Genomic DNA, 24,761 nt, shown 5'->3' with positions numbered 1-24,761 from the left:
TCTGCTTCCACAAATTATTATCACAGTATACCTTACCTTGTTGAAAGGTATGGAGTTTCCTTTAAAGCCCTTTTTGAGACAGCTGAGAATAATGGCCAGCTGAAGGGATTTAGCCCAAAAAGAGGTGGGAAGCAACAAGGTGTCTGAGAAGGTGGCAGTGGTCCAGCTTCAAGCATGCTTGGAGTAAGTAAGAAGTTTTATTTCTTCTTAGCTTCAAGCATGCTTGGAGGAAATGGATTACGTGGATCCCTTCCAGTCTGGTTTCAGGCCTGGCCATGGTCTAGCCTCCCTGGTTGATGGCATTTGTCAGGAGAGAGATAGGAGGAATGCATCTTGCTCTCCTTGATCTTCCAGTGACTTTTGATACTGTTGACCATGGTATCCTTCTGGAATGTCTCGAGGAGGTGGGGGTTTGGGGTACTGTGCTTTAGTGGTTCTGCTCATACCTCCAGAACAGCTTCCAAAAACTGGTTATGGAAGGCTATTGTTCAGCACCATGGGAATTATCCTGTGGCATTCCACAGGGTTCCATCTTGTCCCTCATGCTATTTAACATCTATATGAAGCCACTGGGAGCTGTCATGAGGAAATTTGCAGTGAGGTGCCATCAATATGCAGATGATACCCTGCTCTGATACCTTTCCATTCTATCTGAATCAGGAGAGGCAGTTGAGATGTTGAACCACTGCTTGGAGGCAGTGATGGACTGGATGTGGGCCAATAAATTGAGGCTGAATCCTGAAAAGAGAGGTGTTATGTGTTCAGGTAGTGGGGAGATGGCCTGATCTGAACGGGATTGCTCTTACTCAGCTTGTGTCCAGAGTTCTCATTTCCAGGAGATGGGAAGATGACCTGTTCTGGATGGGGTTGCTCTTTCCTTGATGGAGCAGGTCCACAGCCTGGGGTACTCCTTGATCCAACACTGTCACTGGAGGTTCAAGTGGCCTCAGTGGCTAGGAGTGCCTTTTTCCAGCTCCAGCTGTTCACCAGCTTTGGCTCTTTTTGGACAGAGAAGACTTGGCCACAGTGCTCCATGCTAGGTTAACTTCCAGACTGGATTGTTGCAGTGCGCTCTAACATGGGGCTACCCTTGAAGATGACTCAGAAACTTCAACTTGTCCAAACTGCAGCAGCCAGATTACTGGCTGGGGTTCCCTTTCGAACTTATATAACTGTTTTAAAACAGCTGCATTGTTTGCCCATTTGTTTTCCGGCCCACTTCAAGATGTCATATTAGTTTATAAAGCCCTAAACGAAACGACTTAGGTCTGAAATATCTGAAAGACCACCTCCTTCCCTACAGACACTCTTGGGTATTGAGTTCAGCAGAGGGGGCCCTTTTGGTAGTTCCATCATCCTCTGAAGTTTGGGTGGTGGTGGCCCGGAATAGGGCATTCTCTGTGGCAGCCCCTAAGCTATGGAACCCCCTCCCCATCAAGTGCTTCTAGCAACTTCACTGTAGAACTTTTGGAGAATGCTGAAGATGCATCTCTTTACCCTGTAACAGCTGTGTGGCAGGAAGAAAGTATGGAAATACAATTACAGATAAAGCTTCACCTGTTGACATTCTGTAAGAACATAAGAACATAAGAAGAGCTTGCTGGATCAGGCCAGTGGCCCATCTAGTCCAGCATCCTGTTCTCACAGTGGCCAACCAGGTGCCTGGGGGAAGCCCGCAAGCAGGACCCGAGTGCAAGAACACTCTCCCCTCCTGAGGCTTCCGGCAACTGGTTTTCAGAAGCATGCTGCCTCTGACTAGGGTGGCACAGCACAGCCATCATGGCTAGTAGCCATTGATAGCCCTGTCCTCCATGAATTTGTCTAATCTTCTTTTAAAGCCGTCCAAGCTGGTGGCCATTACTGCATCTTGTGGGAGCAAATTCCATAGTTTAACTATGCGCTGAGTAAAGAAGTACTTCCTTTTGTCTGTCCTGAATCTTCCAACATTCAGCTTCTTTGAATGTCCATGAGTTCTAGTATTATGAGAGAGGGAGAAGAACTTTTCTCTATCCACTTTCTCAATGCCATGCATAATTTTATACACTTCTATCATGTCTCCTCTGACCCGCCTTTTCTCTAAACTAAAAAGCCCCAAATGCTGCAACCTTTCCTCGTAAGGGAGTCGCTCCATCCCCTTGATCATTCTGGTTGCCCTCTTCTGAACCTTTTCCAACTCTAGAATATCCTTTTTGAGATGAGGCGACCAGAACTGTACACAGTATTCCAAATGCGGCCGCACCATAGATTTATACAACGGCATTATGATATCGGCTGTTTTATTTTCAATACCTTTCCTAATTATTGTCTGTTAGACATTTCTATTAGACAATTATTATTGTTATAGAGAGTTTCCTGAGCTGAGTGCTGAAGATGAGGCATCACTGTATACAGATGGAACACTTGAAACCAGAATCTAAATGCCCTGGCATCAGCTAGGCTCTGTTTACCACTATAGGTGGTTTACTTTTATCTCCTTAATTTCCTTCAAAATTTGTTAAAATGTACCATTGGTCTCACCTGAAAGGTGATTTTCATAGGAAGGGGCCATCACTGTGGGGGATAGTTCCACCTATCGTGCGAAGGCAAGAATGTTTTTGAAGTCAAGACTAGGGGCGTCATGCCCCTCCCACTCTCCAGTTCATTCGTAGCGAGTCTAAAAGAGATATCTAAAAATACAAGAACAAGGCCAACAGGCCCGCCAGGAAAATAACATAATAGTCACATGCATAACAACATGACTCTAACCTAACTTCATAACATAACAGAACTAAAGGTCTTGACTTCACTCTTACATTTAAATATAATATGGAAACAATAACATGTAACCCATTGATAAAATCACTAGTCATCCTCCAACTGGGAGGGTCGTGATGGCCCCTTCCTATGAAAATCACCTTTCAGGTGAGACCAATGGTACATTTTCCATAGGAAGTGGGCCATCACTGTGGGATGTACCAAAGCAACCCATATAGGGAGGGACCACCCACATGTTAATCCTCATTAAGAACCTGTTGCAACACTCGTCTGCCAAAAGAAGCATCAGCAGAGGCATAACGATCAATTTTATAATGTCTTATAAACGAGTGTGGGGAAGACCAGACTGCGGCCCTACAAATATCGGCAACAGGAGCATTAGTAGCAAAAGCAGCCGAAGTGGCAGCTGACCTAGTAGAATGAGCTGTTATACTAGCAGGAACTGGCAGCTTCAGGGACTCATATGCTAAGGTAATGCATGCCCTTAACCAACGGGATAAGGTAGGATTGGATACTTTATGCCCCATAGACCCTGGATGAAAGGATACAAACAGAGACTCCGTTCGTCGAATCTCTTGGGTCCTAGACAGGTAGGTCTTGAGAGCCCTCCGGACATCCAACGAATGCCAAGCCTTCTCGAGAGGATGGGTAGGATTCGGGCAAAAGGAAGGTAAAACAATGTCCTGGTTGCAATGAAAAACTGAATCGACCTTGGGACGAAAGGAAGGGTCAGTCTTCAGCACAACAGAGTCCTTATGGAAGACGCAGAGGTGTCTAGCAGAAGACAATGCGCCCAACTCCGAAACGTGTCTGGCAGATGTGATTGCAATCAGAAACAGGACCTTGAAGGACAGTATGCGTAGGGGCACAGTCCTGATGGGTTCAAACGGAGGGCGTTGCAAAGCCTGCAGGACTTTCGGCAAACTCCATGAGGGGAACCGATGGACAACAGCCGGAGAGCGTAGGGCGACTCCCCTCAAAAAACGTTTAATGAACGGATGTGAGGAAATATGATCTCCAGGAGAGGACACTGAGAGAATGGATGACAGAGTAGATGCATGTCTACGTAGAGTGTTGGGTCGAAGTCCCATCATAAAGCCACTATGGAGAAATTGGAGTACCTGGTGCACATTGGCCTGGGATGGATCGTGGTGGTGGGACTGACACCACTTGGAGAAAGCCACCCAGGTATGTTGATAAATTCGAGTGGTAGAAGGTCTTCTCGAGGCCAAAATAATATCAATCACAGCGTCAGACAGTCCAGCTGACCTCAAGTATCTCCGTTCAAACGCCACGCTGTTAGATTGAGCCAAGTAGGGTCCTGGTGCAGTACTGGACCCTGGGATAGGAGGTCTGGCGTTACTGGAAGTGTCCAAGAATCCATCATTGACATTGCCAGAAGATCTGAGAACCACGGTCGGCGTGGCCAAAATGGTGCTACCAGAACCAGCTGTGCCCTTTCGATTCGCGCCTTCCTCAAGGTTTTGGCTAACAATGGTATGGGGGGAAAGGCGTACAATAGACCGTCTGGCCACGGTGTTGTCAGAGCATCCACTGCTTCTGCTGTTGAGTCCAGGTATCGGGCAAAGTACCTTGGAAGCTGGCAATTGTGACTGGAAGCAAACAGGTCGACTGAGAGGGCGCCAAATCGACACTGGAGACAATGGAAAATGGCTGGATGAAGTTTCCATTCTCCCGGGAAGACCTGTTGTCTGCTGAGCCAGTCTGCTGTCACATTCAAAATCCCTCTGAGGTGCTCTGCTTTCAGGGATTGTAGATGTTGTTCTGCCCAGACAAAGATGAGGGAGGCTAAGTCCTGCAGAGGACGAGACCTGGTGCCCCCCTGTCTGTTCAAATGTGATTTTACACACGTGTTGTCTGTTCGAATGAGCACATGATGCAAAGGGAACAGAGACTGAAAATGACATAGAGCCAAGTGGACAGCCTTTAGTTCCAGCCAGTTGATGCTTCGAGATCGCTCTGCATTGGGCCAAACCCCCTGAACGTACTGGGAGTTGCAGTGGGCTCCCCAACCTATGAGGCTGGCGTCTGTGGTCACGACGGTTCTGCGGGGTTCTCTGAACGACGTGCCCTTGGAGAGGTGTTGAACCTTGGTCCACCAGCGGAAGGAGAGGCGCAGAGCGGGGCTTAAACGAACTTTGCGATGGTTGGAGCTGGCAATGTCCTTTTGAAAAGGCAACAGAGTCCACTGAAGGGGCCGAGTGTGAGCTCGAGCCCATGGCACAATGTGGATTGTAGAGATGAACATTCCGAGCATTCTGGAAAGAAGCATGATGTCTGCAGATGTTTGTTGCATCAGGGACCTTGCGATGCTTGTGATGGCAGTGATGCGATCTGGAGACAGGAAGACCATTGCCTGCAGGGTGTCCAACATTGCCCCAAGATGTAGTAGGCGTTGGGTTGGTTGGAGATGGCTTTTGTCGAAGTTGACAAGCCAGCCGTAGGTCTGCAAAACATTGAGGGTGATCATTAAATGATGATGAGCCAGCTCTTCAGATTTGGCCCGTATGAGCAGATCATCCAAATATGGGTAGATATGAACCCCTTGGGTCCGAAGGTAAGCCACTAGGATGAGTAGCACCTTGGAAAATACTCTTGGAGCAGAGGAGAGACCAAATGGCATCGCTCTGTACTGAAAATGTTGGTGGCCAAAGGTAAACCGAAGAAACTTTCTGTGGGCTATGCAAATGGGTACATGGAGATACGCTTCCTTAAGGTCGATAGAATCCAGGAAGTCTCCTTCATGCAGACTCTCGGTAATGGAATGGAGAGATTCCATTTTGAACCTGCGGTATGTTACGAAACGGTTGACAAACTTGAGATCCAATACCGCCCTCCAAGATAAATCTCGTTTTGGCACAGCAAATAGGAGGGAGTACACCCCTTCCGATCTCTCAGTTGTGGGAACTGGCTCTATTGCCGCTATGTGCAAGAGGTGATGTATAGCTGTCTGCATGATGTTGTGCCTGGCTGGTGCCCTTGGGCAAGGAGACGGGTGGAATCTGTCTGATGGGGTTGCCCAGAACTCTATGGTATAGCCATAAGTGAAGAGGTCCCTGATCCAGGGGACCGTAGTAAGGCGCAGCCATCGATCTCCAAAATTAAATAATCTGCCACCTATGGGGATGGCGTTAATACTACTTGTGTAGGCGAGGACCTCCCCTATATGAGGACGATGAGTTGCCCCTGCGCCCTTGGTACTGACCTCTGCCCTGGGGGCGTCGGTTCCAGGAGCCCCTGAATGCGTTGGAATCATAGGGTCTGAAATCGCGGCCTCGTCCTCCTGGTCGCGTTCCTCGAAAGGGCTGGTTAGAACGAAAGGAGGGAAATCGCCTGAAGGGCCTGTGGTCGATGTTCTTGACTGTGGCTAGAACCGGTTTGTGGGCGTCTTTTGGGTCAACCAGAACTGCCTTTAGAGCTTCCTCACCGAAGAGAAGAGATCCGGAGTAAGGAGCCTTGGACAGGTTCAATCTGGCCGCTGAATCAGCTTGCCAGTGACGAAGCCAGAGGGTGCGACGAGCGACTATTTGAGTCGTCATGGCTTGTGCCCCTAATTGGGTGGCATCCAAAGTGGCGTCAGCCACAAAGGCTGCTGTCTTACGTAGTTTCAATAGTGCTCTTTTGAAGGCGACAGGATCAGGGTTATCATCCTCTAGAAGGTCATCCAGCCACATCATAGATGCTCTGGAGAAAATGGAGGCTGAAGCGGAGGCACGCATGGATAGGGCAGTGGCCTCGTGGTTCTTGCGGAGGGCGAAGTCTATTCGACGTTCAGTAGTATCTTTTAGGTGGGATTCCCCTTCCCTGGGCAAGATAGATCGCGAAACGAGGCGAGCGATCAGTTCGTCTATGCCAGGGACACCTAACTTGGTGGCGAAGTCTGGGGCTAGGGCGTAAAGTCTGTCAGCCGTGTTCTTGAAGCGTCGAGCTTTGAGTGGGTGGGCCCATTCTTCGGAAGCTAATTTGGCAATTGGGTCCGGCACCGGGATGTAGTGTTCAGTAGGTGCAGGGCATTTGAGGACCTTGGCCCCTTTGAGAGTTGGGGCGGACGAAGTTGAAGGCGCAGTCTGGAGACCAAGGGTATGAAGTACCCTACGTGCGAGCGGTTGGTAATCTGAGGTATTGAACAAGCGATACGATGTATCCTCCTCATGATCTGAATAGTCGCTCCAGTTGTCTCCTTCAACATGGTCAGTGAAAGTTAACTCCTCCGCATACAAGGCTTCGTCCGTACATCTGCCTCTGGCTACATCGAAAGGATCTGGTGAGCAGGAAGGATGAGCAGCATGGAACGCACGTTGGTCCATGTTGAGTGGGGGTATGGCAGGAACCTGTGGTAGTGACTGCATTCGTGTGAAATAAGCCAGCATGGCTTGGAGTTGAGAGAGGAAATCAGGAGACAGCTGCAGACCAGATGTGTGAGATGTATGTGCCTGGTGGGCTATTGGAACAGATGTCTGAGGCGGTAAGCCAGAGGTAGGTTTGTTAGGCGAACCGTGAGGGGGAAAGCCAACAAACTCTTCCTCGTCAGATGCAGTAGCAGGAGAATGGAAAATATCACTTATGTGTGTCTGTGCTGTGGTGGTTGTTGGCACAGAGACATAACGAGGGCGCTTTGGTTTACTATGGCTGGAAAGATGTTTTGTCTTAGCCAGTGCTTTGGCATGTCTGGTCTTAGACGTGTTAGTATGTTGTGGCTTGGCTGATTGTGGCATGTCTGGCTGATCTGGCACCATGTGTGTTGATGGTGACATGCCTGGCTGTTCTGCCATCTTATATGAACCTGGGTGCAGTACACTGCCACGGAGGGGGCAGGATGTAAAGACCCGAACTGGCACAGCGTACTACCACGGAGGGGGTAGGATACACTGGCAGATGGCGAATGCACTGCCACGGAGGGGGCAGAATGCACAGAGGTATCAGCGTTAATATAATATAGGCTGTTTAGAGTAGGCACACTCAGATTAGTGCTGTAGGCTGGGTTTTTTGGCTTGTTCACGGCCCCATAGGGGGTAGGATACGTAATGTAAATCAGATTTAATACAAATCAGCCACTGATATTAAAGCTCCAGCCTTGATAATGTAATCCAGCCACTAGGATTAAAGTTCCAGCCTTGATAATGTAATCCAGCCACTAGGATTAAAACTCCAGCCTTGATAATGTAATCCAGCCACTAGGATTAAAGCTCCAGCCTTAATAATACAATCCAGCCCACTAGGATTGGAGCTCCAGCTTGATAATACAATTCAGCCACTATGATTACAGCCACAGTAATGTGTGTAAATCAGTCGTGTGTAAATTAGTCAGCAGCACATATACACACACGTACGGATAGATAGTCTGCAGGGGAGGTATCCGATAATAAGGGGAACAAAAAGGGCGGGAAATTCGAATTCTGAAAGAAAAAAATGGCGCCTGGAAAAAAGGAGCGGGAAAAAAAATGACAGAGAGGGAAGAAGCAATGGCGGCCGTCGGAGGCGAACTGGGGGAAGGGCTGCCCAGCACGATCTCGCCAAAAACCGCAGTAGTGGCTCCAAAAAATCCCTGGAGAAAACAGGTAGGGGAAAACGGCCGCCAAAACCCGCAGTAGCGGCTCCAAAAAAATCCCTGGAGAAAACAGGTAGGGGAAAACGGCCGCCACCGCAGAGAGAGCCGCGGTCGCGGTCTGAAAAGCCCTCAGTGGGATTTAAGCCACGTTGCAAGGGCGATCTGAGGCAGAGGGTTAACGGCGGGAGCCGCAGCTGCGAGCTCCCGCTGAGATCGGATAAGCCGCAGCCGCGGCAACCGATCAGGGGGGGGAGGTTAACAGCGATCAGAAGTGATCAAAAGGGGAGAACCGCAGCCGCGGTCCTTGAGGAAGCCCCCTGGCTAAAGAGACAACTGAGCGGGGGTGGGGTGGGGGCTAGAAACTACCAAAACGAAGAGAGCCGCAGCCGCGGTCTCAGAGGGAGCCCCCAATCAAGTCAATAAAATGGATTGAATAGCTCTGAGGGAAGGGTGAGGAAGCCGCAGCCGCGGTCCCAGAGGGAACCCTCAGAGGCTAAACACACACAGAAAAAGAGAAAAGATTTAAAGACAAATACGAGACTTAGCTAAATGCTATGTGAAATTCCAATCTTGTTCGTACGAAGGCAAGAATGAACTGGAGAGTGGGAGGGGCATGACGCCCCTAGTCTTGACTTCAAAAACATTCTTGCCTTCGCACGATAGGTGGAACTATCCCCCACAGTGATGGCCCACTTCCTATGGAAAAAGTTGTTTATATTGCTGTAACCTGCCCTGGGACCTTCTGGTGAAGGGCAGGTAATAAATATCATCATCATTGTATTTGTTGTTGTGATGAATAAAAAGTGACATTTAACACTTTATTATGTATTTTTTCAATTATAGAGACTATAATTACAACAATTAGCATGTGAGGGTCACAACAATTTTTGAGGTTATAAAGGGACTCCTGTACTCCTAAAAGTTGGGAACAACTGGTATAGATTAGTTAACAGAAAACATATAAATAAAAATATTTTGGGCAAAGTATTCATCTTAACTGTTGCAATGTGGCCCAATCATGATGAATTCCCTTATGCCCATCTTTCGAAATCATATTTAACTGTATTGATCAATAAATCAAAATGATTAACAACAATTTTGTATGGATTTGTGAAATATGAATTCCTAAAGACTAAAGAATTCCTAAAGACTAAAGGATTTCCATTTCACCTGTATCCTATTAGATAATTATGTTTTTAGTTATTCATCTATATTAATTCCTAATTCAGACATTGCGTGATTTATTTTATACCTTGAGAGTATGTGATGCCCTGTGAAATATCCATCAAACCAATTGACTGCTTTGGATTTTCTATTGTGCTACTGGATTTCTGCTTGTGCAGTAAGACTTCCCCTTTCTCACTTTCCCCCTGTAGCCCCCTTTGTACCCTCAAATCTGCACCAGAAAGTCCCTCAACATTGAGAGAAGATCTGGTGGGTGGACAGGGAGCTGCAAAGAGAGGGGAGGAAGGAGAGCTCCATTGTGTGAGAAGAAACCCATTCTGCTCACAGTCACTGATTATTATCACTATATAATAGGCATGGATACATAATTTTGTTCCAATTCCTCCTGCCTGAGTTCCAATAAACCTTGTGTTGGTTCAAACCAAAATGGCTTTCGTTTCTATACATAGATTAAACAACACAGGAGCCAATAGATAACCTAGTCTAATTCCAAGAAAGTATGAAGTAGTATTTGTCTTGAAAACTTATTATTAATCCTAATAATTGGTTTGAACTGTTATGTATGAAAGATGTATCCAAAATCAAATTTTAAAATAGTGTAATTCTATTCTGTCAAATGCCTTTTAGTCATTGGCAAATATAAAACAGTAGGAATTGAACATCTATTTACATTGTCAATTATACTGATGACTATTCACATATTGTCTTTCCTTTCTTTGACAAATTCCTTTTGATCTTCAATTTTTAATTATCTTCTCTCAGTACTGAAAGACCTCTTATATACTTAGTTGATCACTACACTCTGCAGAAACCATCTTAACAGGAGATCTGTTTTGCACAATATAGGAATCAGGCCTTTAGTGTTGTAGCACCTACCCTTTGGAATTCCCTCCCCTTTAATATTAGTGAGGAACTATTTCTGTTGTCTTTTTGGTGACTACTGAAGACCCTTTTCTTCCAGAAAGCCTTTTAAGTAAATATATTTCCCAGTCTGCATCTACACTGGAATTGTTTTAAAGATGTTTAATCACTTGTTTGCCACTCTGGGCTCCTTTTGGGAGGAAGGGTGTGATATAAATTTAATAAATAATAATTATTATATAAGCCAATTATCTCAAGTTCTATTGGCTGTAGATAAAATTTTGCAATCCACATTTATAAGCCATATTGGTCCATAAGATTCCATTCTATTTACATCTTTATGAATCTTTGTAATACTGATTCAACCTCTTTATGATCCATTTTATAAAATTTTACAGTTAACCATCTTGTCCTGAAACTTCATCAATTTTAAAATTTACTAATTATAGCTTTCTCTTGAAGAGTAACTTCTCTTATTATATACTCATGCTGCTTGAAAATAGGGCAAATGCCTCCCTTTAACAATTGCTCCATCTTATCCATCTATTTTTTCTGATTCATAAAGTTTTTAAAAGTAATTAGTTAATTATTCTGTTATCTATTTGAATATAACATTTGTTCCTTTTCTCTGCTATTTTCTTTTTCAATTGAGCTGTAAGAGCTTTTGCAAGTAATCATCCTGGGTTGTTTACAAGTTCAACTATTGTTTATAATGTAAAAGTGGTATTGTCACTAGTAACTTATTTTATTCTTAGCCATTTCAAGTTCATGTACCAAGACTGTAAAGACTACAAAACAGTGCTAAAGTTTAAATATTGTGGATTGTATTCAATTAATCCTTCTCAAAGTAGACCCACTAAAGTTAATGAATATGTTAATCATGTGTATTAACTTCAATGGTTCTACTCTGAGTAGGATTAGCATTGAGTACCACCTTATGTTGAGACTGAGTACTCATATAAACTTAACACCCCAAGATTCAATCAGCTGCTAATGCTGAATCATCATCATAATTTATTACCCACCCTAAGGCACCCTTCACCCAAAAATCCCAGGGTGTCATGAGCTCTGCAGAGTGGTCCTGGAGTAATTAAGACAATGACAAAGTTACAGAATGGAACCCTGCGGAGGATCCTAGCAACTTGCAACCATGAAGTACTGGAACAGTAGACTTCAGTGCTTTTGACAGTGACAACTCCTCCCACTTAGCTCGTTACAACACAGAAAACGCTGGCTGATCAGGAGCCCATCCCTTCTCCTTGCCTCCACCCCCCTTCTCCCAAATTGCTACTGCCACACACACCACCTCTAGAGGAGGAGGATCTTGATAAGATGCCACTGCCCCATTGCCCTATACTGTAGACAACTATTCTGGAGACTCAGCTGGCACCTACTTTCCCAGCTAGGAGGGGCACTCATTCATGCATGTATTCCTTTTCTGTGACACCTTCCTCACGAAAGTAGAAAGGGCGCACCAGCATCTATATAAGGGGCATAGGAGGCATGTCTAATTGCTGCGACAACATCTTAGCTTTGAGTAGTCATGCATAGTTATGCTGTGTAGAGATGCAGAATCCTGTGTGACTTGTAAGCTGATCCATGAAGTGTTCTAAACTGAAGTTTTTCATTAAACATACTGGAGAAAAATACATCAGTGAGTCTGAGTCTGATTCCAGGACACAGGGCGGGTTACAACTTAAAAATACAACATTAAAAACAATAAAAAAACACAAAATCACAACATAGGTTGGATCCTAAAAATATACGTCTCAATTGTTAAAGGCCAGGGTCAAGAGGTGCATTTTCAACATTTGTCAAAAACTATTCAATGAAGTTGCCAAATACATCTTGGTGGGGAGGGAGTTCCATAACTTAGGGGCTACCACAGAGATGAGATGCCACAATCCTTGAGCTTCTGAGGGTGGTGGAAGTACCAAAAGGGCCCCCTCTGCTGATCTCAACATTTAAGAGGGTCTGTAGGGAAGGAGACAGTCTTATTTGGGACCTAAGTCTTTTAGGACTTTAAATTCTAGAGCGAGCACCTTCAATCAGGCCCAGAAACAAACAGGAACCTATGCAGCTGTTTTAAAATATGAGTTCTAAAGGGAACCCCAGCCAGTAATCTGGCTGCTGCATTCTGGACCAGTTGGAAGTTTCCAAGTCGTCTTCCCACATAGAGTGTATTGCAATAATCCAATTGGGAAAGTACCAGAACATGGAGTACTGTGGCCAAATCATCTCTGGCCAAAAGAGGCCAAAGCAGGCACACCAGCTGGAGCTGCAAAAAGGCACTCCTAGCTACTGAGGCCATCTGAGCCTCCAGTGACAATGTTGGATCCAGGAGTACTCCCAAGCTGCGCTAAATGCAATCCTGTCCAGATTAGGCCATCTCCCCACCACCCAAACACATAACACCTCTGTCTTTTCAGGATTTAGCTTCAATTTATTGGCCCACATCTAGCCCATCACTGCCTCTCCCAATTCAGATGGAACAGAGAGACAGAGTCGGGTGTCATCTGCATATTGATGACATCTCACTCCATATCTTCTGATGATAGCTCCCAATGGCTTCATATGGATGTTATATAACATGATGGACAATATGCTCTGCGGAACACCATAGGATAGCCTCCATAGTGCCAAACAGTAGCCTTTTTAGAAGCACTTCTGGAGGTTTGAGTGGGCCTACCGAAGCACAGTGCCCCCAACCCCCACCTCTCTGAGATATCCAAAAGGATACTGTAGTCAACAATATCAAAACCTGCCAAGAGATCAAAGGGAATGAACAGGGTCGCACTCCCCAGGGCAACCAAGGTAGTTTCAGTGCCATGACCAGGCCTGAAGCCAGACTGGAACAGATCCAAGTAATCAGTTTTCTCCAAGCATGCTTGAAGCTGGACCACCACAACCCTCTTGAGAACCCTGTTCAAAAAGGGGATATATGGCACTGTGCAACAGTTGTTTAACACTTCTGGGTCCAGGGAGGTCTTCTTAAGGTGGGGATACACCACCACCTCCTTCAGTTTATACTCACCATTGTATTCAGGCTGAAGAGGTAGAGCTAACCCAGAACCCTTCTTCTGTCCGATATGCTAGTTCTGAATGCACAGGGAGTGTCCAAACATCTGATTTCCCACAGTTGGAATGTTTCGTATAGAAGCATGTGAGCCTTTAGACTGGTGTGTAAATAGGCTGTGAGTCCTTATCAGGTGGAGGCTTGTCCTTTAGACCGTACAATGGCAAAGGGACTGAGAATCAACGATGACAGAGGAGACAGACTCCCAGGCACAATACCACATGCCAGCTGTGGAGGTTACATGGCAATTTCTAAAACTGTAATAAAGGGCACTAGGGAACATTGACACAACCTCTACTTGTGCCCCACCTCTTTCTTTGCCTCTGCATCAAAGAAACTTAATAGACTGTTTCCTCTTCCTCATTCTCAGTCCAGATGTCTCTCCTATCACACCTTCCAAAACCTGAAATGGCCCAATGAGAACACTCCAATTTCCTCAACAGACATACACCGAGAAAAATGAACAGCCCGCATTGTACCCATATTTAAATATTTTCTCTGCAAGTATAAATTGAGATTTCTGTCTAACACAAACTTAGGCTGAGGTTGTATCAAATCCATGATTTATAGAACCTATGAAAAATCACACCCTGCAAGCTAATATTCTCACTGTTTGAAAACCCAAGGATCAAATTACTATACAGTAGGGCCCCACTTTTCAGCACCCTGCTTTTTGGTGTTCCACTAATACGGCGCCAGCAGGGCAATCAGCTATAGCGCAGGGAGCTTCAGAGGCCAAGCGCTGTCAGCTGGAGTGTGGGGAGCTCCAGTCGCCATGCTCCAGCTGACAGTGATCAGCTATACTGTACAGCTGATCACGCCGAAGCAGCAGCAGGCTTTGGGCTATGTCCCACTTTCTGACGATTTTTGCTTTTCACCAGGGGTCTGGAACGTAACCCGCTGTATGAGTGGGGCCCTACTGTAGTAACGTAAATAGTTCCTTATGGACTATAATGTTTAAAGTATGTGATCTATACAGAAGACATAGCTTGTGAGTTCCAAAAGAGATCTAACAAAGACAGCTGCTGTTTTTAAACCTGTGAATTTATTTTAGAAGCATACGTCTGTCTGTAATTTTGACTCAGTCCCTTCTAAGCCTAGGGCAACTCCAGAGATCACCTCCTTTGAAGTAACACATATTCCACATTACAACACTAGGGTTAACCACATCTTTCTGGAAATGGCTGCCCCCAGTCTTCAAACACCACCAATTGGAACAGTGCAAACACTGTGGCAAAAAGTTGCTCTCTTGTTCGTTTGAAACGACATAATGATTTTGGTTCCATTAGCTTGATTTATTAAGTTAGCATTATTGCAGCTTACAGCTAAGGCTGAAACATCACTACATCATCAAAGTAACACATCACCTTTAAATTATTCAGTTAACTTGTAACATGTGGTTAAAGCTAATGAAAAAACTATCAAAATATTCAGGATCAATAAAGGGCCAGATCCCACATTCAGCTTCCTCCATAAGCAGACCGCTGCACCCACTCCTCAGCAAATTTTATTTTTTAAATTTATATCCTATCTCTTGGCCTCACTGGGTTATGCACACATATACCTGTCCCCTGCAGACAAAGGAAGCAGCAGCTAGCAAGTGTTGTGATTGTGCCAGTACTGATGGCTACCATAAAATGGAAGGAAGTGAGACAAATTCACTGGTAAGTCTTCTGGGTAAGACAGGGGTTCCCAAACTGTGGATGTGAGCTTCATTCAAGTAGTCTGTTGCAATAATCATAGTATTTTCAATAGTATTGTTATTGCTTCTTTTATTTCTTATATTCAAGAAATATAAAATTCTCATGTTAGCGTTTAAAGCCCTAAATGACTTAGGTCCCAAATACCTGAAAGATGACCTCCTTCCCTACACCCTCTTGGGTGCTGAGATCAGCAGAGGGGGCCATTTTGGTAGTTCTGCCACCCTGGGAAGTTCATGTGGTGGTGGCCCAGGAGAGGGCATTCTCTGCGGCAGCCCCTAAGCTGTGAAACTCCCTGCTCACGGAAGTGTGTCTGGCAATCTTATTGTACAACTTTCGGTGAATGCTGAAGATGCACCTCTTTATCCTGGCCTTCAACACTTGAGATGCATATTTTTAGGATGCACCCTTTTTTTGTGATGTTGTTTGGGTTGTTTTTAACTGTTTTTAATTATATGGTGAAGGGCAGATAATAAATTCTGATGATGATGATAATAATAATGTATTTTATGGTATTACAATATGGATTCTATGGAATAAATTGTAATACAATAGAATACAATACAGGCATACCCCGCTTAACGTCGCTTCACATAACATTGCCTCGCTATAACGTACATGCTCCATACTCCCCCATACCCCACTTTAACATACGCGCTTCGCAATAACAGACACTTAATGGCATGACGCCGCTGCCATCTAGTGGTGATTGCAGTGCAGTACATGCATAGATAATTGCTTCACTTTAAGTACATTTTCACTTTACATACACGCTCCGGTCCCATTGCGTATGTTAAAGCGGGGTATGCCTGTACAAGAAATGAAAGAGGCAATAAACATAAAATTAAAAATCATATAGCACAGTGCAATAAAATTGATGCAATAGCAGAAAAATCCTTAAGTGGTCCTCCAAAATGACGCAATTTTCAAGTGGTCTATGGAGAAAAAAGTTTGGGAACAACTGTCTTAGGCTGTGAAGAAAGCAGAGAACTAGTGGTAAAGGTGCTAATGTCCTAATAGTAGTGTGGGTCAACAACAGTGGAGCATCCTATACTGTGACACTACCAGAGCTTCTTACACTGTGGCACTTATGGCTTTGGTCTTAACCCTCATCAATAAACTGGAGAATTAGATGGCTATATTGTGTGCACCCTTTAGCAAATGCTATTTAAAATACAATAGCAAATATGGCAAATATGTTTAATTTGCAGAGGGCTTTTAAAGTACAAGCAGCACTCTGTCTCAAAGTGTACTGGGGAAAAGCAGTCAGTGATAATATTCTATATTACCTTGAACCATGAGCATGGGTTCTTTTCCTCCTCCATGTACTAGCATTTCTCTACGGTAACGTTCACCCATTGCCCTGAAGAAGAGATGGTATTATTATTATTACAGCCACCTGCAATCACAACAGGTTCAGATTCTTGTCACACCTGTCTCTGGGTTCCTTGCTGAATTGACACAGATAATGATGTAATGAAACCTGTCACTTTAAGCTCACATGACCATTTTAGAAAGGCACTCTATAAATAAAAGTTATACTAGAGCTTGAAAAAGTGGAGTTGTGACCGAAGCAGTAAGCTTTCATTGTGCTAAACAGGAAACATTAACACATTTATGTTATCTTTGCTTGACAAGATCATAAAAATACAGTGACTGAAATTTCACCTTTCAATATAGAACCACTTCTTTCCAACTAAAATAGGCAGTAGAGAAGGGAATTGGGCCAATTCTAACATTAATAGTCATGTGGTTTTGGTTTTAAACATTGTAATGTTACTCACTGACAGGAAGTTCTTTAAGTGACAGCAATTTATCCCCCAGAAAAATCCAGGTTGGGTTAATGGAATTAAGAAGGAATGTGTGATTGACATGTGCATCACCACATGGGAATTGCATTTCTGTAAGCAGATAGGTATCCAAACAGGTGCAGGTTTCCATGTTATGTCAAGGGTAAAGTTAGGGAATCCCAATCTGCTTCCAGAGCTTGGAAAAAATGCTGCAGGCAGGTCATAGAGGCTGGAAAGACCCCTGTACATATGCTTCAGACTCCAAGTTCTGGAAGATTCCCAACTCTACACAGGAATCTCCACCTGTCTCAAACCTTCATTCATTTGAGGCATTTCCCATCAATTTATTTATTTATTTATTGTATTTATATACCGTCCCATAGCCGAAGCTCTCTGGGCAGTTTACAGTAACTAAAAACATTAAAAACAAATATACAAATTTAAAACACATATTTTAAAAACAATTTAAAACACAATTTAAATTTTTAAAAAAACAATTTAAAAATTTGGAAAAGGCTCCTCATCAAGAGTACACTGATGACCTCCAATGCAATAGGCTTAGCTATGCATAATGTGTGTCCTTGTTAAAGGAAGTGGAACAAGCTTGTTCTCTCTTCAGAGTTCTAAATTTCCACAGGCTAGGATGGCAAGTTCCACACTGGACTACGATATTTACAGCTGACTGCAATGGAGGTATGCAGCCTTTCAGGTGCTGCTCTTATGGTCATAGTGTTGCAATGGCAGGCAACTATGAAAAACATATGAGACCTGTTTGGAAAGCAGTCAATCATGCACACTGCAAATGCTTATATTTTACAACTATAAGTAGCACTCTATTATCATTAATTGTTCTGAATCTGTGACAATGAAGAAATAAAATGTTTATTCTCTGGCACTCCCCTTCCATTTTACCCTCCAACCCAAAATGACAACAGGCACAAACTATATTTATAGTAAGCAAAGAGGAGGGGAAGCAAAGCTGACACCAGAGGTGCACACTGACAAATCTACATTCCTATAAATAATACCAATATGGTTCATGGGACATCTGGAGAACCCTGCTCTGCTGTGTCCTGCATGTGTGCATACATTGGCTGAGATTGTAGACTGCTTTCCCCCCCTAGTCTTCACTTGCTCATTTACACAAACACTCAGGTAGGTGGAGAATGTAATGCATTTGTGCCTCTATAAATGAGCCACTCCTACCATCTCTGCCCATTTTTGAGTTCCACCTATAATACATATTCTTTGTTTTGCTGTGCTTCAAAAATGTTATCATAGGTAAAATATATGCACAGTAAAACTGCACAAACTGCACAGTAAAACATTTTTTGAAAACTTGACAGCGCTCTGCATTTTGTTTTTGTACCTGTTGAATGGGTCCTGTACAAAACACTGTTTCCATACCATGGATGCCACAGCCCTGGACATGAGATAGGAATAATACTTGGCAGCATAACCCACAAGATGGCTGAATCTGAGTTGCCAAGCCTGTATGTGAGGGAGAGAAAAAAACAAGAAAGTATGTCATTCTTGAGAATGTTTGTTACAAAACTAAAGCATCCGTCTTTAAAAAAAATCTTATGTATGTATCTCATGGGTGGAAATAACATCCTTAAGTATTGTTTTATAACAAAATGTCAACATCTTGGCTCTTCTAATCTTAAGAATTTGTTCAATGAATAAACAGTGCAAAAGGTGCTGAGCAATGATTGACATGAAAAATGCAATTTCATTATATCCACTTTTGTTTCTTCTGGAGGATTAAAGGAAAACCACAGTTTACATGTTACAAGTGTCATTATGTTTTATTTTCCATATAGAACATACAATGTTGCACCCGGAAAAGGTAAGTCTGCAACAGTCTGCCAAAAACAAAATTACAGTAGAAACATGTCCTTGCTACTTCTTAAAAGAACACCTTCCCACATGTCAAAATACAAGCTTAGAGGTAAGTGAGATACACACACAATATGCCATTTTTCATTGCTTTGTTTGTATATTTATAGCAGATTACCATCATCAGTACTTCTGCTGCTTTTTGTCTATAAACTGTCAGGGCTTTACGATTCATGCTTTGATTTTTCTTCTAAGTACTGTTGTTAAATAGCACAGAGTATTGTGCTTAAAATTAATAATATCTCTCCAAGATAAGAGGGTTGTGACTTCGCAAAATCCAGCTAAAAGACCTGGTGGATTGTTCAAGTTTCCCCAGAATCCAAGTGGAAACAATGAAACTGGCACCCTGAAAACTGCACAAAGGTTCTGGTGTTCTTTGAATTATCTAATGAGAAACAGCGACTGGAGTGGATTTACAGAGATAACTGGTTAAAATTACTGGTGGATTTTTTAAAATAAAAGCCAAAAGGTAAGCCTGCAGCAGTTTGTCAAAAACAAAACAAAACGCAGATTGTCTCTCAAAACATGTTGAGTATTGACATTTTAAGGAGCCTATTTCCAGCACATTTTGTAATAATTTCTAATAAATTTGTATTTAGAATTGTTGTTGTTATGTGCCTCAAGTCGACTACGACTTATGGCGACCCTATGAATCAGCGACCTCCAAGAGCATCTGTCATGAACCACCCTGTTCAGATCTTGTAAGTTCAGGTCTGTGGCTTCCTTTATGGAATCAATCCATCTCTGGTTTGGCCTTCCTCTTTTTCTACTCCCTTCAGTTTTTCCCAACATTATTGTCTTTTCTAGTGACTCATGTCTTCTGATTATGTGTCCAAAGTATGATAACCTCAGTTTCATCATTTTGGCTTCTAGTGATAGTTCTGGTTTAATTTGTTCTAACACCCAATTATTTGTCTTTTTCGCAGTCCATGGTATCTGCAAAGCTCTCCTCCAACAAAAAAAATTACATATACATTCTTTATGCACCTGTTTGGTTTTCTTTTAAATCCCATTTCAAATTAACTGGGTTATGACTGGCTAATTTATTCAGAATTTGCTTTTGTAAAACAGAACAGACACCATAATTTTGTTCCTTAGGTGATGTGAAGCACAATCCTATGTGTATTTATTTGGAAGCAAGTCTGACTAGGTGCTGTGAGACTAACACCTAGTTAAGTATGCACAGGATTGTACACCAAATGAACGAGCTAGAATTCAAATAATCTCTCTTAAATTATTACTGGGAAAATGCACTTCTTGTTCCTATCAAGAAAATTTCATTCTCTGCCACCAAGTGACTAGGTTCTTCCTCTAACTGTTGGCAGGCTATATGCTACATTAAAAAAAAAAACATTTAATGAAAAGGGCCTGGTCGCTTGAATTGGTACTCAAATTATAGCCTAACTCCCTCTAAACTAGATCTGAAAATAAGTTTATCTTCGCTTGATTATTCTGCATATAGTGAAGTATTTTGGTAGCAACATTTGAACTTAGCATCTTCTTCCCCTACCTACTCCTTTAACTATAATCCACTACACAAAATACAATTAAATTCATTGGAAGGCTGGGCCAAAGCAATAAAACATGTTGGTTTTCATTTTAGTCTTTAATAAGTCTTTGATGATTTGAAATTTCAGCTTGAAAGGTTTCAACTCTTCCATGAACAGAACCATGCCCAGAATCTGAATTATTTCGAAACAGACTTTAGCTAAGCATGAAAGATAACAGATGCTTTTCCTACTGTTTCAGATTCTTTCTCTCTCTCTCTTTCTGGGCTTGCAAGACAGGACTATTTTGATCTTCTGGCTTCCAAATAGGTTACCTTGAAGGAATCCTTTTCAACACTGATTTGCCAGCAAGGAACCTCAGCACATCTACCAGCAAACCACTATAAACTGCAAAAAATTCTGGGGTGTGTGTATGCAGGCAAGCAGGGACACTGGGGGGGGGTTCAACATCATACCAGGTAAACTAAGCATATGCTCTCCCTTTCGGCAGTCCATTGCAGGGCAAGCTAAGCAGCTGTGGGTAAGTTAACTTTCAGGAAAGCTTTCCCTCCACTATGGACCTTCCAATATTGGAATACCTGAGATCCACAAGAAGAACAGAGGGGGTTAAATGTTTGAGAGCAAAACATTTGAGAACCTTTGTTCTGGAGTTTTAGTAAGAAAAAGTTCAACAGAGTTTCCTTTTTCAGCAACACAAAGATAAAACAGCATGAATAGCAAATAAGGATAATTTTAATGCGGAGTAATTAAGAACATGCTGAAATACTTTATAAGTCTATAACCCTACTGGAGGAAAGTCAGGACTAAAATTTGACAAGCGGGTCTACTTTTTGACTTCAAGGATAACTGCTGAAAGTAATACTCCCTGGCTAGATAACAACATGAAGTAATTTTATTTATTAAATTCCTATATAACAACTAGGTGCTGCAGAACAGATTATAATCAAGATGTCCCTTCTCTGTAGCTACAGATTAGAGATTGTGCTCTGTTCTGATAGATACAGGGCTTACAGATACATGTTAAACTATAGTTATTTATTTAAAAATATTCCACTTCTCCAAAGAAACAGTTCAAGGTGGTTTGCAAAAAATAAAGCATAAAATACTTATTAAAATCTCACATAAAACCAACACATCATAATAGCAGAACCAGAAATCTAGATAAAAATGCATAGAAAATAAAATGGCACCACTAAATTGCAAGTATACATACATATAAAGCCAAGACCGGAAGTGTGTGTTTTGCTTACTGCTGAAAGGACATGTGTAGGCACCAAGCATGCAGAACTAGCAAGGAGGTTCCATAAGCCAGGTTCCACCTCAGTCTCTACTCAATGAAACTCAGCAAGAGGGAGGATTCAGAGAAAGACCTCGCCAGACAATTGTAAAAAAGAAAGTGGGTTTATAAGAATAACGTGGTTCTTTAACTTTCCAAATGATATAGAGCTTTAAAGGTTAATACCATCACCTTAGATTGCTCCCAGAAATATATGGGAAGTCAGTAAAGCTGTTCAAATATTGGCAAGATATGTTCCCTTTAACATGTGCTAGTTAGCACCCTGGCTGATACATTTTGAATCAGCTGACATTTCTGAAAGGTCTTCAATTGCAGCCCTATATACAATACATCATGGTAGATAAGCCATGGAAACCTCTGTCCAAGAGAGGTCACAGTTTGCAAACCAGAGTAAGCTGTGGAAAATGCTTTGTGTCACCAACACCACTTGGGCATCCAAAGTCAAGGGCAGATCCAACAGCACTACAAAACCTTAGGGGTGTGCAACCCTTTCCACAACAGAGCTGACCTTATTAGATGGACCACCTACCAACAGAACTTCAATCTTGTCTGGACTGAGTTTTAGTTTTTTAGCCCACATCTGGCATTGCTAACTCTAGGCACTGCTTCAACACTTCCACTGCTTTACCGAACTCTGATGAAAAGGACTAGAGGTGGGTGTCATCAGCATATTGATGACATTTCACACCAAATCTATGGACGACTCCACTCAGTGACTCCATGTAGATGTTAAACAGCACACTAGAAAATAATGGAGTCCCATAGAACCCCATGGAATAAATGTCATAGCACTGAACAATAGTCCCCAAGGACTGTCTCCTGGAAATGGTCTCCAAAGTAAGAACAGAAACCCTGTTGCACGGTGCCATTGAGAGATCCAGAAGAATTAGTAGAACTGCATTCCTCCATCCTTCTCCTGATACAAGCTATCCAACAGGGGCAACAATATACGATTTTGGTGCCAAACACAGAGCTGAAGCTAGACTAAAATGGATCTGTAAACCGCCCAGAGAGCTTCGGCTATGGGGCGGTATATAAATGTAATAAATAAATAAATAAATAAATCTGGATAACTGTCACCCAAGAGTGCCTGTAATTGCCAAGCCAACCCCTTCTAGTTCACTGCTCACGAAGAGGATATTAGCTGTTGGCCAACAGAATACTCCTTTGGCTCCAATAAAGCTTCTTAAGGAATAGTTGCACGATCATCACCTTAAATATGGTTACCACCATTCCCTCTTTTAAAGAAGCACTTATTACCTCCTGAACCTAGCTGATCATCCCTTTCTGCCAGATGTTAGTAGCCACAATGAGAAAGGACAAGCAAAGTAGCAGTAGGTTGTACTGCTCCAAGAAGCTTGGCTACATCCTCCAACTGCAACAAATGAAATACATCCAAATGAAAAGGATGTTTCCTAGAAATATCCTATGCTTGTATTGCTACAACAGTTGTGTCCAAGTTGCAACAAACCTGAGCAATTTTACAGTCAAAATGCTGTGCAAAAAGCTATACAGGCTTAAAAGGGTACACTATGATCAATTTAGGGACTGATCTGTAAATTTCCCTAATCACTCAAAAGAGGTCTGCTAAGTAGCACTGAGCGCATACAAGCTTTAAAATGAGCTATAATTGGTGTTAGTTGTATTTGATTCAAGTCTTCTGCTGCTTGCATTCTAGCCAGTTTTTGAAGTTGAGGGCTGCATTCCTTCAAGGGAAAGTGATTGAGGGCTGCATTCTGGTGGTGAATGGCGCCAAAGCAGGCAGGAACACTCCTTTTCTTGCTCTATACACACACACCATCCATCCACTCTTCCTCACACATACCACCTATCAGTGTGTGTACACACACACACACACACACACACACACACACACCATTCATCTACTATCCATCCACCCTCACTTACTCTCACACCCACTTATCAATTCATTAAAACACTAACCACCAAGCCAACATTTAAACAAATGTCCCCCTTTTTTCCCCAAAGCATGCAATAAAAATGTAATGTTTGGGCTCACCTAATTGTTAGTCAAGAGAAAGGGTGTAACAGATGAGAAGGGAATAGTACTCCTACTGCCTTTCAATATCCTTTAATACCACTTTGTTCCAATCTATAGATTCTCACATGCAATGAGAGCTGTTGGAAGTACAACAGCTGGGATCATTTAATATGTGACTTAAGGGGTTAATTCTGTTATTGGTCTGGCTGACAGCAAACTCTGATTGACTAGAGATTGTAGTCAGTTGGGAGTAAGCTGTCAGTGAAAAGGCAGTTGAGGTATAACAGCTGTAGGAAAAAGGGTTCTGAAGGAGTTATTCCTTGTGTAGGCCTGATCTAAGATAGACAAACCTGTTTATTATTCCTCACATTATATGTTGCTATTGTTCAGTTTACCCTCAGAAAAAATATTATCTGTTTCTTTTCTCCCTCTGGACTCCATCTCCTTTGGCCCAGTCACTCTGCTAACAAGAGCCACTATGAAAGAGATGAGTGTGTCCCATAGGTTAGTGTAAATTCAGAAGGGTCCTAACATTATCTTGGAAAAGACAAGGTGGTTTATGGCACCTAAACTGCAGAAACCTTTGAAGACTAGAGTTCACTTCATCAGATGCATGAAGTGTTATCCTAAATTGGCAGGGATTACATGAGCGTAGAGGGGAACAAATGTAAGCAGTGAGGTCAGAGGGAATTTCAATATTCAAGTTTCAGCTAGAATCCCAAACATGCTTACCTGATATAAGCAGAACACATTTTCAAACAAATATGTTTTAAGACTTGGTTGCGTTTTCTTCCCACACCCCAAGCCAGTTTTTGCACCACTTAATACTAAGAACAATAACATATTGTAATCCACTCTCCTCTAGCAGTGACTGCCTCCACCTTAATATTGATTCCACCTATACTGCAACAATAATTTTAATTTAGTCTCATGAGTTCACCTATTTCACAGACCATTATGAAGTTTATTATTCAATATATTACAATATAAGCTAATATTAAAAAATTACTAGTTTGTGCCTTTGTAACACATCCTGTTAGCACTAATAAAACGTGTCTCTCAGGAAAATGGGGAAATATGGTGCTTATGAATCAATTCACAAGTGAGATTAGCAGCCAGC

General features: G+C 42.7%; 1 protein-coding gene across 1 annotated transcript in view; it reads right to left on the bottom strand.

Moving 5' to 3' along the window:
• Window positions 1-24,761, bottom strand: part of MIPEP (mitochondrial intermediate peptidase) — a 129,001-nt gene that overhangs the window by 14,639 nt on the left and 89,601 nt on the right. The window contains exons 17-18 of the mRNA XM_061628547.1: window positions 18,305-18,426; window positions 16,435-16,508 (exon numbers count right to left, since the gene is read on the bottom strand). Of these exons, the coding sequence (XP_061484531.1) occupies window positions 16,435-16,508; window positions 18,305-18,426 (196 nt within the window). The remainder of the gene's footprint in view (window positions 1-16,434; window positions 16,509-18,304; window positions 18,427-24,761) is intronic.

This window comes from Rhineura floridana, chromosome 5 (assembly GCF_030035675.1).
Source record: "Rhineura floridana isolate rRhiFlo1 chromosome 5, rRhiFlo1.hap2, whole genome shotgun sequence".
Lineage (NCBI taxonomy): Eukaryota > Metazoa > Chordata > Lepidosauria > Squamata > Rhineuridae > Rhineura > Rhineura floridana.
Note: the sequence above shows the minus strand (reverse complement) of the source record. Positions and strands in the feature narration are given on the sequence as shown.